This window comes from Dipodomys merriami, unplaced genomic scaffold (assembly GCF_024711535.1).
Source record: "Dipodomys merriami isolate MVZ:Mamm:240054 unplaced genomic scaffold, mDipMer1.0.p SCAF_9, whole genome shotgun sequence".
Taxonomy (NCBI): domain Eukaryota; kingdom Metazoa; phylum Chordata; class Mammalia; order Rodentia; family Heteromyidae; genus Dipodomys; species Dipodomys merriami.
Window position 1 is genome coordinate 41,403,988 of NW_027206512.1, and position 15,289 is coordinate 41,419,276.

At 38.9% G+C, this 15,289-nt stretch overlaps 1 protein-coding gene across 9 annotated transcripts in view; it reads left to right on the forward strand.

Annotated features, from left to right (window-relative positions):
• Positions 1–15,289, forward strand: part of Atp8a1 (ATPase phospholipid transporting 8A1) — a 224,057-nt gene that overhangs the window by 101,961 nt on the left and 106,807 nt on the right. For all 9 annotated transcript variants that reach the window (XM_070012553.1, XM_070012554.1, XM_070012552.1 and 6 more), the window contains 2 exons: positions 4,236–4,320; positions 7,369–7,508. In XM_070012553.1, coding sequence (XP_069868654.1) covers positions 4,236–4,320; positions 7,369–7,508 — 225 coding nt within the window. The remainder of the gene's footprint in view (positions 1–4,235; positions 4,321–7,368; positions 7,509–15,289) is intronic.

Consider the following 15,289-nt stretch of genomic DNA (forward strand, 5'->3'; position numbering starts at 1 on the left):
TGAAAACAGATGCCTGGCACAGCAACCATTCAGCTATTGATAGCAGTGCAAACAAGTGTGGATAAGTGTTGTTAAGGATGAACTAAGGCAAAAAAGACTGAGAAGGAAGATTTAGGACTTGGTAATTGACTGCCGAGGGTGCTGAAGGGAAGGATTATCTAGGCTCATTAGGAGATTTCTACTAGGCTTAGGGAGTAGACTAAGTGATAGCACATACCATGAGAAAGAATTGAAAGCCATATTTGGGCCATAAAGCAGAAAAGCCTGCACTTCTCCAGGAGAAGCTGGGGGATGTGGAAAATAGATACAGTGTTAGGACTTAACAAGTGTGGCTAGAATCTAAAAGCAGGGAATTTTAAAAAATATTTTTCATGGTCTTTAAATAGTTGTACAAAGGAGTTGTATTCAGCAAAGCAGTTTATGAATACAGTGCCACTGGAACAGTGTCACCTTCTCAATACACCTTCCACTCCATCCCGTCCCTCGCTTAATTTTTAGGTTATGGATTAGATTTTCTTTTTGCCATTTAACAAAGCAGTTTATGTATACAATGCATCTTGACCTCAGTCATGACATCTTGAAGAAAGAAATGTTAACCTGAAATCAGAAAAGAAGCGGAAAAACACAAAGTAGAAGAAATTAGGAAAGCATATTAAATTTTGAAACAGAATCTACAGAACCTATTGATTTGTTGATAGAGTGAATAATCACCAGTTTTCCATCAGAAAACCTAGACAATAAGACTTCATTAAGAAGACATTTCAGCTACTCATGAGGCTGGGATTTGAGGGTTGTGGTTCAAAGCAGCCTGGGAAGAAAAGTCTGTGAGCCTCTTTTCTCCAATAAACTATTCAGAAAAAGCCAGAAGTGGCACTGTGGCTCAAGTAGTAGAACACTAGTCTTGAGCACAAACAAGTTGAGGGACAATGCCAGGCCTCGAGTTCAAACCACAGGACTGGCAAAAAGAAAAAGAAAAAAGAATACATTCCAGCCAAGTAACAGTAGCTCACACCTATAATCCAAGCTTTCAGGAACCTGAGACTTGAAGCCCATGAAACTCCATCTCTAAAAATACCATCAGGGCTGGAGGCATGGTTCAAGTGGTAGAATGCCAGTCGAACAATTAAGCACAGCAAATGTAAGATCCTGAATTCAAACCCAAGTTCCACCAAAATTTGCAAAATAATATATTCCAGGCCAGTATGATGGTTCTCACCTATAGTCCAAGCTATGCATCAAGGAGAAAGAGGAAAATCAAAGTTCAAGCCTGAGCCTAAGGAAAAAAAGAAAAAAGCAAAAATGTCAAGACAATATTTTAAAACAGGCTTATTACAGTGGTACACATCTTCACATCTTTACTCCCACCTACAAAAGTGGCAGAGATAAGGAGACCAAAGTCATTTCAAAGCTGATCCCAAACAAAAAAAGCACAAGACCCTATCTGAAAAATAAATTAAAGCAAAAGAGACTTCCCTAAACACACACCATGACATCATCCACTTACATGGACTTCAGATAGTATTTGGTCATAACAAAAGCCCAATAACCAATTACTAAGTGAAAATTAAAGGAAGAGAAGCATGGCTTTGGGGGTTTTACCTTACATTAATTATACAGAGAGGGGTGTCATTATGACTTTTTTTAAACACTGAGTTCAAACCCCAATGCAGAAAGATAGTACCTTTACAATGAAATTTAAAAAAAAAAATAGAGACAGAGCAGGGAGGGGAAGGGAGGAGGAAGGGAGGGATGGAAGAAAGGAGGGATGGAGGGTAGGAAGGAACAAGGGAGGGAGGGAGGGAAAGAAAACATTCTAGCCAAGATAGCATAAATGTTCATCTATCACTCTATCTCCTCCATTCCAGAGCCATGACGGATAAAGTTAGTATAAAAAATTTTTTTAAATAGGCAAAATCCAAATGGCTCATTGGACTGAAGTCTTGAGCTGGGTGATTGGGAGTCCCAGTTATAGGTTTGGAATCCTAAGTCTTACTGTCCTCAGAGCTCTAGACACTCGCACAGTGGCTGTAGCTCACCTGTGTTATATGCCTTGCAGCATCATTTACTGTGATTCTCTACTTTTACCTTGCTGAGGGCCAGGACACAAGACAATTCAATCCAGTGAGGATTTTTTTTATAACCATAAATTCTGAGTCTGATCCTTTGCTAGTATGTGTTTTAATATTGAATTTTAATATTTTAATATTTTTGTTATTGGTAGAGCTTGAACTCAAGGCCTGGGCACTGTCCCTGGGCTTTTTTTTTTACTCTAGCACTTGAGCCACATCTCCAATTTGGGTTTTCTTGATTAAATGGCAATAAGAGTTTCACAGGCTTTTCTACCTGGGCTGGTCCTGAGTAGCTTGGACTATAGGCATGAGATACCAGCATCAGGCTGGAAACGCCCTCCCCCACCCCCACCTTTTTTAGCTCCTAGTTACGTATCCCATATTTGATGTAGATGAAAGAGTGTTACCGTGTATTTTTTCACAGGTAAGCATGACCATCTGATTGTGGTGGTTATTGAAAAACCTAGAATCCATGTAATCTAGAAGGTCATATTTTGGTTCTCTGCTTTTTGTCAGTATGAGTCTAAGAAAGGCAGAAGTTAATTTTCCATATTCCAAGCATGAATTTCTTTCACTAGGATGTTTGGATACACTTACAGCAGAAGTTAATCTCCCTAACTTTATCCCATATCACTTCAGTGTTCATGTTTTTAATTTTCAGAAGATTTTCTTAGTTTGGAAATGGGCTGTATTAATGTCATTGAAAATTTCCCTAGCCTCTGGGGGGAAAAAGAAAGAGTTCATAAGTTATACCTCCCCATCCCAGAAAGGGGCCAAGAGGGGAATTATTATCATTTCCTCTTGCTTTATGCCCTTCCCCATTACACCTTTGAGAAATGAAAAGAAATTCATAATTGGGGCCTAGGAAATCCCACCTGCACTGAGGTCACTATGTTCTGTTTCTCTCAAGGGTTCTAAATCATTCTCCATTAGCCAGCTTCCAAATCTCAGCCCTGAGCCTAGAGACCCCAAAGTGGGTAAGACCACTGAGAAAGCAATTGCAGGTAAATGATTTATTTTTTCCTGGTCTAATAAAACCATGAAGGCAGAATACTAAAATTCTTTTTAAAAAAATTAAACCAAAGCCAGAGAATAGCTAAGAACAAATAGGCAATTTATAAAGGAGTGAAAACTAGAGAAACATAAATGGTGCATAAAGCTGAAGCTGAAAGGGACTTAAACAAATGATCCGGTAATTTTATTTTATACATCAAATCAACAGAGTCTGAAAGTGGCACCACCAAAAATACTCAGCTGTATCAGGAATTTACAGTTAGTCTGAAGGGTTCCTCAATGTAAATGTGTTCCTCCATGAACATGATCCAGTTAGAGGCGTTATGGCTCTAAAAGGGTCTGTGGTCAGGTGAGGTTGTGGAATGTATCATGTAGCCTTCTGAGAGTTCTGCTATGCACCAGGACATTTTAGAGACCCCATGAAGTTTTGCAACAGATCAAGCTCTTAGGCTTTGTACAGTGCAGCATTTCCCAAACTTTCTTAAGTTCTGGACCATTCTTCCTATGAATACTTTTATAATTTTCCAAAACCTGCAGGAAAGTGAAATCTCCCTGTTTGTAGGAAGCAAGTGAGGAATTGGTAGAATATGAGGTTTTGAACATTGGAGTAACTAGACATTCTGAAAGAAGATGAAGATAACAAAACTAGAATCTTCCCACAGGATCCCTCCCTTAGTAGCCACAGGTGATTGTTTCCAGTGCCCCCACAGACACTAAAATCCATGGAAGGTCAAGTCTGCTATATAAAATAGCCTAGCATTTCATATGTACCTGTTGTTCTTTAAATCCTATCTAGATTACTCATAATAGCTAATACCGTATAAATACTATGGGAATTATTCTGTTATATTTTATTGTTACTCAAAAAGAAGAAGGAAAGTTTTATACAGACACAACACAGACCTAACTTTAATTTCTGTCCATGATTGATTCATTCCATTGACAGAAAACCCTCGTATTCAGTTTTATGCTGTATTTCTTCACGTCTTTGCAGAATTAGTGCTGTTCATCAGTGAAAATATTCTGACTTAAAAAAAAATACTACAAGTGATGGATTGCTTTTATACAGACTTGCTACTAAAAAGGTTGCCAACATCAACTTTATTAAAACTCAGAATTCTTAATGAAGTACGTTATGAATCTGTTTTCCAGGACACTGTAATTTATGAACGACTTGCAGAGACTTCAAAATACAAGGAAATCACCTTAAAGCATTTAGAACAGTTTGCTACCGAAGGTGAGCATTTATATGGGGAAAAAAGCTTGGTTATTACACAAGGAAATCATATACTTTTTTTTTCTTTTGTTGGTCTTGGGGCTTGATCTTTGGGCCTGGGAACTGTCCCTCAGCTCTTCAGCTCAAGGCTAGTGGTCTACCACTTAAGCCACAGCACCACTTCTGAAATCATATACTTTTAATGTCTCACAGGATCACATATTTTACTTAGAGATTCTATAGGAATCAGTTGTTATTGTTAACTTAGCTTCTACTGTGTGCTCTTCCCACCCATTGTTTTTTTTTCAACTTTCCTAAAACTGTTTTTATTAAAATGCTGAAGTAGGGTACTGGTAGCTCACAGCTGTAATCCTAGCTACTCAGGAGGCTAAGATCTGAGGATCTCAATTCAAATCCAGACTGGGCAGGCAAATCCATGGGACTCTTATCTCCAATAAATTACTAAAGAGGAGGAAATGGAGCTGTGGCTCAAGTGGTAGAATGCTAGCTTTGAACAAAAGCAGCTCAGGGACAGAGCTAAGACCTGAGTTCAGGTCCCAGGACTGGAACACACACACACAAATATTATGAGACTGTGTCCCCTTGTTTTAGGTGACAGGGATTAAAAACATATACTTTTGGGAATGGATCCCATTTGTAATTGAAATATTTTACCTTGCAAATCAAGCAGTTCCTTGGGGAAAAACACTGGAGTCCAAGAACTGGGATAGTCTAATCTGAGTACAGGAAGGAGATAAACTTAATGACCATTAAAATAGTTTGGCAGTTTAGTTTCAACTTGGAACAGTTTAGCTTCAACCACATGGCTCTCTGTGGGAGGCCTAAGAGTGCCGGGTAAGTGAAGGCAGCCTTGTCTTTGTCTTCATGGCGTACATGTGTGAGGCAAGCAGCATGTGGTCTGGAGAGATGATACAGACAAGATGAAGGATAGTGCGGGGCAAGCATTAGGATCAGTTACTACAAGAATTTCTATGTGGCAACCAGGGCTAGATCTAAATCCCCTGTCTTGTTTTTCATTCCTCTTTCAGCTAAGAAAGTGGCCAGTGGTCCCAAACTTGATCCCCAATCAATTCCCCATTTCCTTCTTATCCAAGCTTGAGTAAAGATAGGAATGTTGTTTTAAAAACTAGATAGATAAATAAACTCTATGGGAAAACAAGGGTGGGCTCTGAGAAAACAAAAATCCAAAGATCTTTCTCCCAGGTCTAAAAATAAAAGCGTGTTCCTAGTGTCCCTCAAGGTCAACTTTTCTCCGCTGGGGATGGCTGGGTCATACCACCTGACACACAGGATTGGCATGGGTTGTGTTTTGTTGAGGAATGGGGACACAGTGGGCATCCGTGTCCTTTCTGATCCTGGTGATACCCACACACTGGCTCATTGTCAAAGACTTGAATTAGCTTGGCCCCATCTTCACCCCAAAGTCTGTGGCTCTAGGATGAACGGACACTTCTGTGTATATCATGGCTGCCCCCGATAACTTTTCCAGCCAAGTTTCCGAAAGAGAAAATGTGGACTCACAGATTTCATTCCACTCTCAGTGACCCAGTAAGAGGGCTGGGTACTCCAAGTTCTTTGCTTCTTGTTTCTAATGTCCCCTGATTATATTTGATTGGATTAAAGGTCACAAGGCCTGGAGTCTAGTATTAGTCATTCTGAGATAAATGACTAGGTGTGAAGGTTTGACTTCTTCCTTGGATGACTGACAAATGCTCTGTCTCTCCTCACTTCCAGTCCCAGTCAGCTACTTTTGTTTGTCTGTTGTTTTTGTTTGTTTGTTTTTGTTGGTCATGGGACTTGAACTCTGGGCCTGGGCACTGTCCCTGAGTCCTTTTGCTCAAGGCAAACACTCTAACACTTTGAGCCACAGCTCCACTTCCTGCTTTCTGGTGGTTAATTCGAAATAAGAGTTTTACAAACTTTCCTCAGATTCTCAGATCTCAGCCTCCTGGGTAGCTGGATTAAAGGCATGAGTCACCAGTGCTCGGCCCTCTCTACTTTTTTCTGGCTGAGGTGAAATGAGTTATGAAACCGATAGGCATTGAGTCCTGAGGGGCAGTTACTTCAGGCAACAGTCTTGACTGTTCCTCTCAGTCTGTGTCTCATGACTACTCTTTGCTGCTCTGTCTCTCAACTATGGTCTTGTTACTCTACTTTTATCGTGGTAGAGAACAGAAGTAAATATAGTTGAATAGCCAAGTAATAGGAAAGTAGATCAGGTGGATCCTGCCAATGGTTTCTCTCTTCCCTCCCAATTAGCATCTATGAATCCATCGTTCTGGCTCAGCCACTGTGCCCAATATTGGTTATAGGTATATGGAACTATATGGGTCCCTGCCATCCAGGAGTTTCAACCTAATAGAGGAGGCCCACAAGAAAAACGATAGAACATTGTCATTCCTGTTGTAGGAGTGTTTGGAGATTTTTGCCTGTGGAGGTTAGGGAGAGGAGAGTGCCTCAAAACAATGCTTTAAAAACTTGTTTTTGAGACTCACTATGTTGTTCAAGCTGATGTAGAACTCATGATCCTCCTGCCTAAATTCTGAGATTACATTAAGCGAGACCACTATGCCCAGCTTAAAGTTGAGTCTGAAAGTAGAGACAAGTCTTAAGTAGACAATGTAATGGTGTTTGAGGGTGGATTGGAGGGCGAATGCTCGTGCCGAGGCTGTGACACACAGGAAATGAATGGTAGAGAATGGCAAGGCACTGACTAAACTTGTGTGAGCCATACTCTGGGGTTTAGATTTTATCCTGGGGAATAATGGAAGAATTTCAAGCAAAGGAAGAGGTCGATAGGATTCAGATTTTGAGAAAAGTCTGATTGTAGAGGATGGGAAATAAAAGCAAGCTACCAATTTTGAAAGCTGGATGAACATTCCCCAAAAGTGGACATGTACAGTTTTTGTCATAACTGAATTTGACTTCAGCAATTGAACCGAAGACATCTTTTCAGAACGAAACTTGTTTCTTATCATGGAAATGTTGGACTTGGATTTGTGAATAAAGTCTTCCTTGGTATGTCGGGGTCTGTGCTGCCTTTTGCAGGGCTAAGAACTTTGTGTTTTGCTGTGGCTGAGATTTCAGAGAGTGACTTCCAAGAATGGCGAGCTGTGTACCACCGAGCATCCACATCTGTGCAGAACAGGCTGCTAAAGCTGGAGGAAAGCTACGAGCTCATTGAAAAGGTGCGTGGGGGACGTTTGTATCCTACAGTAGGAAGTTAGGTTTCCAGGAACTTTCTTTCTGGCAGGGACCAACAGAATGAAAAGCAAACTAGTTTGACACAACATCCAATGTTGATTCTCAACTATGCATGAATATAGTTTAAAATTTTGCTGGAAAATCCCTGAGATTGGGTATTACCATGCAGTGGTCTTTACTCTTTCCAGGTTAGTCTCCGTGCCAGTGTTTTTCCATTGGGCTACCCTGCTGTGTTCCTGGGTCTCTGTCATTTCTGTCTGACCTGGAAATATCCTTGCTTTCCTGATAAAAAGTCTAAAAGTGATAGATTTCCTATAACTGGTGCTGTCCCAGCAGCAAGAAATTTGCTTCTTCAATTAACAAAGACATTTTGTGTAGTATGTCTAGTCCAATGGAGTTTTAAAAATTATTCCTATTTCCAGATGAAGAAATCAATGAAATAGGGAGGTTAAGTGATTTGAAGCTTGCACAACTCCTCATGTTGCCATGTTCATGCTTTGAAGCATTCAGGCACCTTACCTCAAGCATTCCAGTCTCCATTAAGTAACAACCTATTGGCTGAATTCCTCCAACTGTTCTCTTGCTTATGCAGCATAGAATCCCGCCCTTGAACTCTGGTTGACTTGATCTTTCTCCTGATAGGTCAAGGCTGACATTTGTTTTTCCTTCTTTACTATTAGCATAGGTACTTCTAGCACATCCTGTCTGGGAGGCAGCCACAGGACTGATGCTCCAGGACTGTTTTCCCTCCAGCTTCCCATGTGACTGCCCCTTTACTACATAACATCAACTTCCTGCCCCTTCATGTAACTAGTCAGTTCATGTTCTAGGATAGATGGTTTTCTCTGTCATACACATTTGACACATGTACTTCAGTATCTTGAGAACACTTTTAGAGAAGGTAGTTCGCATCTTGCATTATGTTTTATGGTATGTATCCCTTCTGTTTTACGTATTTTATAAGGGAAAATTTCCAGATTCATATAAATGTGGCCATTTATATAGAAAGTGATAGGTATGTACATATGTATCTAAATATCACCCCCTAATATTTGAACTCAGTTTCTATCCTGTCTCTAACATGTACAATAGCATATATGTGCCTTCCCCCTGCCCATACTAAATTTTAGAGGTATACACAGAGTTGCCCTCTGCCTTGCTCAAGGGGCTCTAGGAATAAAAAGCAAAACATCTGTATACAACACTGTGATTCTCCTTTCATCTAAGCAATAATAAATCTTATCTACATGTGTGTGTTGCTATTACTAATTAAGGAAGCAAGAGTTCTTGCCACTGTTAACAAACACCCATTGTAGTGTATCTATTACTTTCAAGCTGAATCACCTTGGTTGCTTTATCTGTAAAATTAAAATGGTTACAGTTCTGATAGTTGCTTGTTATCAATTGACTTAATGAAAATGCCTTTATAACTAGAGCATGTGCATACTCAATGACTGTGGTGGTAGGGACAATATGTCTGCCTCTTTCTTGATACTACTTCCCAATATAGTTATGTTTATTTCTTTGAAACTTCATGTGCTAAAATAAAATGATCTGACCCCAGAACTCATCACTTTAATCTTTTCAACCAAAATCTTATATATTAAAGTATATTCCAGTTGAAGCACAGCATAGAAAATCCTGGGGCTAAATGTTTAGTGTACTAAAATTCTTCCTCCTAGAGTTTACAAATTAGATGTTCTTGGATTAACAGTTATGTGATTTAAAATTTTAGGACTTCCTATTCACTGAAGTAGCTATTCAATCTTCTTCCAGCAGATGGCGATCATGAGTTACATTGAAATCTGAAGTTGCCAGAGAATCTCTATTAAAGCAGTATTTTTTTCTTTCTTTTAGTATCCAAATAGAGAAACCTCCCTTATGACTTCCCCTTAACTAAAAATAAGTTAAATGTGGAAATTAGAGATAACTCATTTTTATTTTCTGGTAAGTCATGTGCTGTCATTCTTGAGAAATCTGAGATCTGTAAAGCTAGAGATTGGGTTCCCTTAACTCAGCCAGCCTGTTTGTTTTCTCAGTCCTTTCCTACTCTAAGATCGGGTTCTCATGTATTGTTTCTTTAATTAACCCTCATTAATCAATTAAAATGTACTAATGTGAGAGCTGCACAAGTATAGCCCTTTAGGTGACATTCTGAGCAAATGCCCTAAGTGAAGATTCCTGAAGAAGGGATCTGAGGAGGGACTAACAGACTTGGTTCAAAAGATGCTTTTAGAGATATAGTAACTCAACATGGCCCTCAAAAGGTTATTTGACCAGTTAAGATGTGAGCAGAATTTTTTTTTTAGGAGAAAAATTGCACAGGGGTCTCTGTGACTGAGCTATTTTTCTAAAAAGTACTTCTGCCAACTTCTGGTCCTTTGAAGACTTGCAGGGTTGTTAATATGTCACTTTCCTGGTCTGAGCTCCCCTCTTTGTTTTAATCAGCTGGGGTTGGGGTTCAGTAGCAGCTGTGGTTACCACCATGAAAACCACCCTAAGGAGGCAAATTTCAACAAATCAGACCACCAGTCTTTCTGGGTGCCACCTTGGCTTTCTACTTAACTGTCACAGGCTTAGAGTGTCTCCAGTTTGCTTTCTTCCTTACCCACTTTAACTGAGACATGTTGATTATGCAATCTTTTTTTACGTTCTTGGAACCTGCTTTTATGCAGACCATAATTCTGGATTTGGTATCTAAAATGGTGAATTTTTAAACCATGAGACCACCTTGTCCTCATGGTGGTCCCAATATGGTTTTCACAACTCCGGAGCTCTGTTGAGTAGTTGGAAAGCCATAGAATGTTACGTGTGTGTGGACTTTTTTAGAAAGTGTACTTCCCAAAAATTCAGAACATTGTAGTGACCATACAAGATAATTCTGAACATATTTGTATTAATGAAGCAAAATGCACTCGACATGGGAATTAATAATTACCTCTAAAACATTCAGAAGGTTTATACAGATTCCCAACAGCCCCCTGCCCCAGAAAAAAAAAAACAGAAATATATTACAAAATAAATGAGCTCTTTATAGCGTAATTAAGGTTGTAATTTAAGTGTTGTTCACTGTCTCTTATCTCTCCCATATGTGTTCAAATTCGTAATTTGGTTTTTCTTTTTTTTTCCCTTAGTAGACAATTTTTTTAATTTTTTGTTTTATTTATTTATTTAATTGTGAAAATACCGTACAGAGGGGTTACAATTACATGGGCAAGGTAATGAGTACATTTCTTATCAAGCATTGTTGCCTCCTCCTTTGTTTCCCTTTCCCATCCCTTCTCATCTCCCACCCCCCTTCCTGCCCCCTTTCCCCCAGCCAAAGTTGTAAAGCTCGTTTTCGACACAACGTCTTGTACATCTCATTGTTGCAATGGGTCTACCTGTATCCCTATTTAAACAATTTGTTTTTTCCCTTCCCCTCCACAAATTATACCAACATCAAATACAGTGAAAGCAGGGGTTATACCGTGGGGGAGGGACATACAAACCAACAAAGAAATCATCTTATAAATATGTTAGAAACAATCGCATGAAAGAAAAAACATTTTAGTACTTATCTTGCGGTTCATTTTGCCTAACATCAACTTATCTGACATTTTCTGCTTGTCTCAGACATACGCTAATTATTGCAAATAATGGAAACCATGGGACCTATGTTTCTTTGGGCCTGGCTTACTTCATTTAATATAATTTTTTCCAAGTCTTTCCATTTCTTAACAAATGGGGCAATGTCATTCTTTCTGATGGAGGCATAGAATTCCATTGTGTATATATACCACATTTTCTTGATCCATTCATCTACTGAGGGGCATCTGGGTTGGTTCCATATCTTAGCTATGGTAAATAATGCTGCAACAAACATAGTTGTGCTGGTAGCTTTAGTATGGTCTTGTTTGTGAACATTTGGGTAAATGTCCAAAAGTGGGATTGCTTGGTCATTGGGGAGCTCTATGTTAGAGTCTTTTGAGGAACCTCCATACTGCTTTCCAAAGTGGTTGAACAAATTTACACTCCCACCAACAATGCAGTAAGGTTCCCTTCTGTCCACATCCCCTTCAGCATCTGTTGTTATTAGAGTTCTTGATTATAGCCATTCTAACGGGTGAGGTGGTATCTCAGTGTTGTTTTGATTTGGATTTTTTTTATGGCTAGAAAGGTTGAGCATTTCTTCATGTGTCTATTGGCCATTTCATTTTAATTGTGGCTTTATTCCTTTCAGAGTTACAACTCACACATATGCAGGAAAAAATAGACCCAAATAGGCTGAAAAATAGAAGAAAATATTGGCATATGTCTTGGGTTCAGTGCTTCAGGGCACTGAAACGTGCCACCTTTCCTCCAGCCTCCCACCCAGAGCTACACTGAAAAGAAGAGAATGAGGGAGGTTTGAAAAAAATCCTCAGGATACTGTTGTCAATACTGAAAAGCATTAAGAAAAGAGAATTTGGGGTTTTTAATAAACCTACTTATAAAATACCGTCATCCTGTCTGTTACTAGGATGCACTGCTCATGCTCCAATGTTTGAATTCGTATGGTAAACGTTTTAAAATAGTTAAAATTCTACTTCTACTGTTACAATGCTCATCAAATAATTCAATTAGAATTAGATGCTTTAAGAGTTCATTACTGTAGCATCTCTCCCCCCCCTTTATTAAAGATAAGTCAAGAATAACACTTATTACTAGAAAAGTGTAGCTTATCGAGCAGCCATAAGAATGTTGGCAGAGGTGACATGCAAAAGGGACAACTGAGAGTCACAAGCCGCCGCCGTTCTCTTGACCCACTTGGAGGCAGAGGATGGCAGCTCCCCGCTGGGGACCGTGGGCAGTGACACCTCCAGGTCTCTTCATCACCACTTGAGAGAATTTACAGTTGTCTCATTCTTTTGACGACAAACCTGACCTCTTTTGTCTTCCTTAACCTCATTCTTTTGAGAGATGCTGATATATAGTTGCACGCATCATCTAAATTTAAGACACGGCTTGCACTATTGATCTACATTTTGAAAAAATCAGTGACGACTTTGAAAATAACCTTAACTTAAAATTGTATTTATTTGTACTTGTTCTGGAAGAAGTATAAACAATGTAATTAAAAAGTGGTAAGTTTGGTAGGCAATAGTTTCTCAGAAATTTCTCACCTTTTCACTTTGATCTGTCACTTTAATTTCATTTTAGCGTGTTGCTAAGACACATAAATTATTTTCCTCCTAGTTGTGCTATGATACTGAATTCCTTTGAAAATTAATAGCACCAAGAGGGCTCTGATCTTACTGTCTTATATAATTGGTTGCTATATGAAGGTGGACCTTCATGCAAGATATAGTTGACTGAAACTTTTTTGCATTTATTTGATTCAACATAAAGTGCAATTGTATCTTTTAACATGCTACACATTACCTATTGAGCTGTCCTTCCCTGGTGATAAAAGTTTTACTTCTGTGATTATGAGATGTGGTTTTAGAAGTACATTTTCAAAAAATGAAAACTTTTCCTATATATTTATTTGGTAACATTTTAGTTTCTAAGATGTAGTTTTTTTGTTTGCATTTGTATTATTATTATTATTATTTGTTGTCCGGTCATAAGGCCAGAACTCAGAGCGTGAGTGCTCTCCCTCAGCTCTTCAGCTCAAGGCTAGTGCTTGAGCCATAGCACCACTTCCGGTTTTTTTCTTTTTGCTTATGTGGTGCTGAGGAATTGAACCCAGGGCCTCAGGCATGCAGGGCAAGCGCTCTACCACTAAGCCACCTTCCCAGCCCACATTTTAGTTTTTAATAGAGTGTGGGTCAGGGAATTATTTCTGGGCTTTTCTAGCTATACTTCTGGCTCTCCTTTGTTCATATAACAGTTGTGTTTTGGATACTTTCTGTAACTTGTGATTAATGTAAATCCTCTACTGGCTTGAAGCTTTATGAGCAGCAACCATAGTTTTCATTCTCATCACTGTATCTCCAGTGATAAAGAGACTGACTATCAGGTCTGTGCTAATCACTCAATAAATGTTTGATGAATAAGTGAATTACTCGGTTAAATCAATTATTCATAAGCTGGAGCTTAGTAAGTGCATACTTAATGAAAGTCTAGTCCCTGGTTCCAATACAGTTGGTTCATGCTTTCTCCACACTGATGAAGGCCTTAGTATCAAATGTATTGTCACTATAGATTCATTTAGGAGAGAAAAAGAGCTAATAATTTTGACACAGGGCATTCTTTTGGTTAAAACAAAACTTTGTCTTCCCAGTTACCTACAGAAAAACGTAAGAACATAGTAGGAATGATTGCAACAACGAACACCTAAGCCCTAGCTCAGTAGCTAACTCTGTTCTAGGCTCTGGGGCATAGTTGGGCAAAAGAACAGCAGGAAGAACTCTTGACTTTGTTTTAGCGATTGTAGAGGAACAGTAAACCAAAACCTCTTAATTCCAAGCAGATCTGTGTCCTATGCACTGAGATAAGGCATCCAGATACTCCAATGACCTTCAGATCTTTTTTTTTTTAGATTGGTTGATATATTGGGGATGTTTAAAGATTGCATTGATGCGGTATAATATAGATCGATAATTGCACTCAGTGTGACTAAACACAACTGTTAAGCATCCTTTGCACATATGTCAGTGTTAAAAGCTTAAAGGATCCCTAGAGAAATAGGAAACCTAATAGAAAACATAACTTTTCTAGAACATGGGTGGCTGCCAAGCTCACGGAAACTTCTATATTATAATGGAATGCTTTTTCAGATATAACTACCACAACTCTTCTTCCTTAGGAGCTGCAGATATCACTTTCACTTGAACTAAAAAAAAAATAGATGAGAATTTACGTGATGTGCTGGTGATTTTTGTGGTTTACAATTCTTGTCATTTCCTGTGGTCCTATTTGCTTAAGAACATCTGAGCTAGTTGGCTCATCTACCACTGAGACCTGCCACTTTTACTAAGCTCTAAGCCTTCTGCTCTTTACCCTGATTATTTTCTTTCAGCGCTGGGGATCAAGCCCAGGCCCTCACACGGGCCAGGCAAGTGCAGTACCTCCAAGCTATGTTCCCCACCTCCTGACTCTTCATTTCATGAGCTTCCAAAGTAGAAATCATCATTCCAATTCTATTTCAATGAGAGAAGACTGTTAGACTCTCTGTTTCTGTTTTTAGATCTTTTTCTATATTTTATAATGCACATCATTTATAATATTCACAACAAATATGTTGTGTGACTATACAGCTGTGTCAACCTTCTTTCCTAATATAGCCCTCCACAAAATAAAGTCTGAGATGACTCTTCTCATTTTATTCCCACTACAAACAGTAGTGATTTTGCTGTTGTAGCAAACTGATTCTATTTTTAATTCCAAGTCTCATGTTAATAAACCATAGTTTAGGCTGTCAGCTTGGTTTAGAAGAATCAAGAATGCAGAAAAGATATTGGAGACTTGAACAGCAAAATGTAATGAAGTGTGTGGTTGTGTACTCTTTGTATCAGCATGTGAGTGGAGGCATCAGCATATTTGATAACCCCTAGCTGCGGGAGCAGTTTCTATGTACTCCATGCTGTGGATCCAAGATTCCTTACATATAAGGGGGGGGATATTTTTCATGATTTCTCTTCAACTTATCTTTAGATTTTGATTATAAAACTTCAGATTTCCTTATATGTCTAATATCTCCCTCCTGGCATGATAGATCCCTTCTTACAAGCACTATCCTAGTAGATCCACATTGGATAAGGCTGTCTTCTGACTCAGAAAAGATGGATGTGTTGTTTTT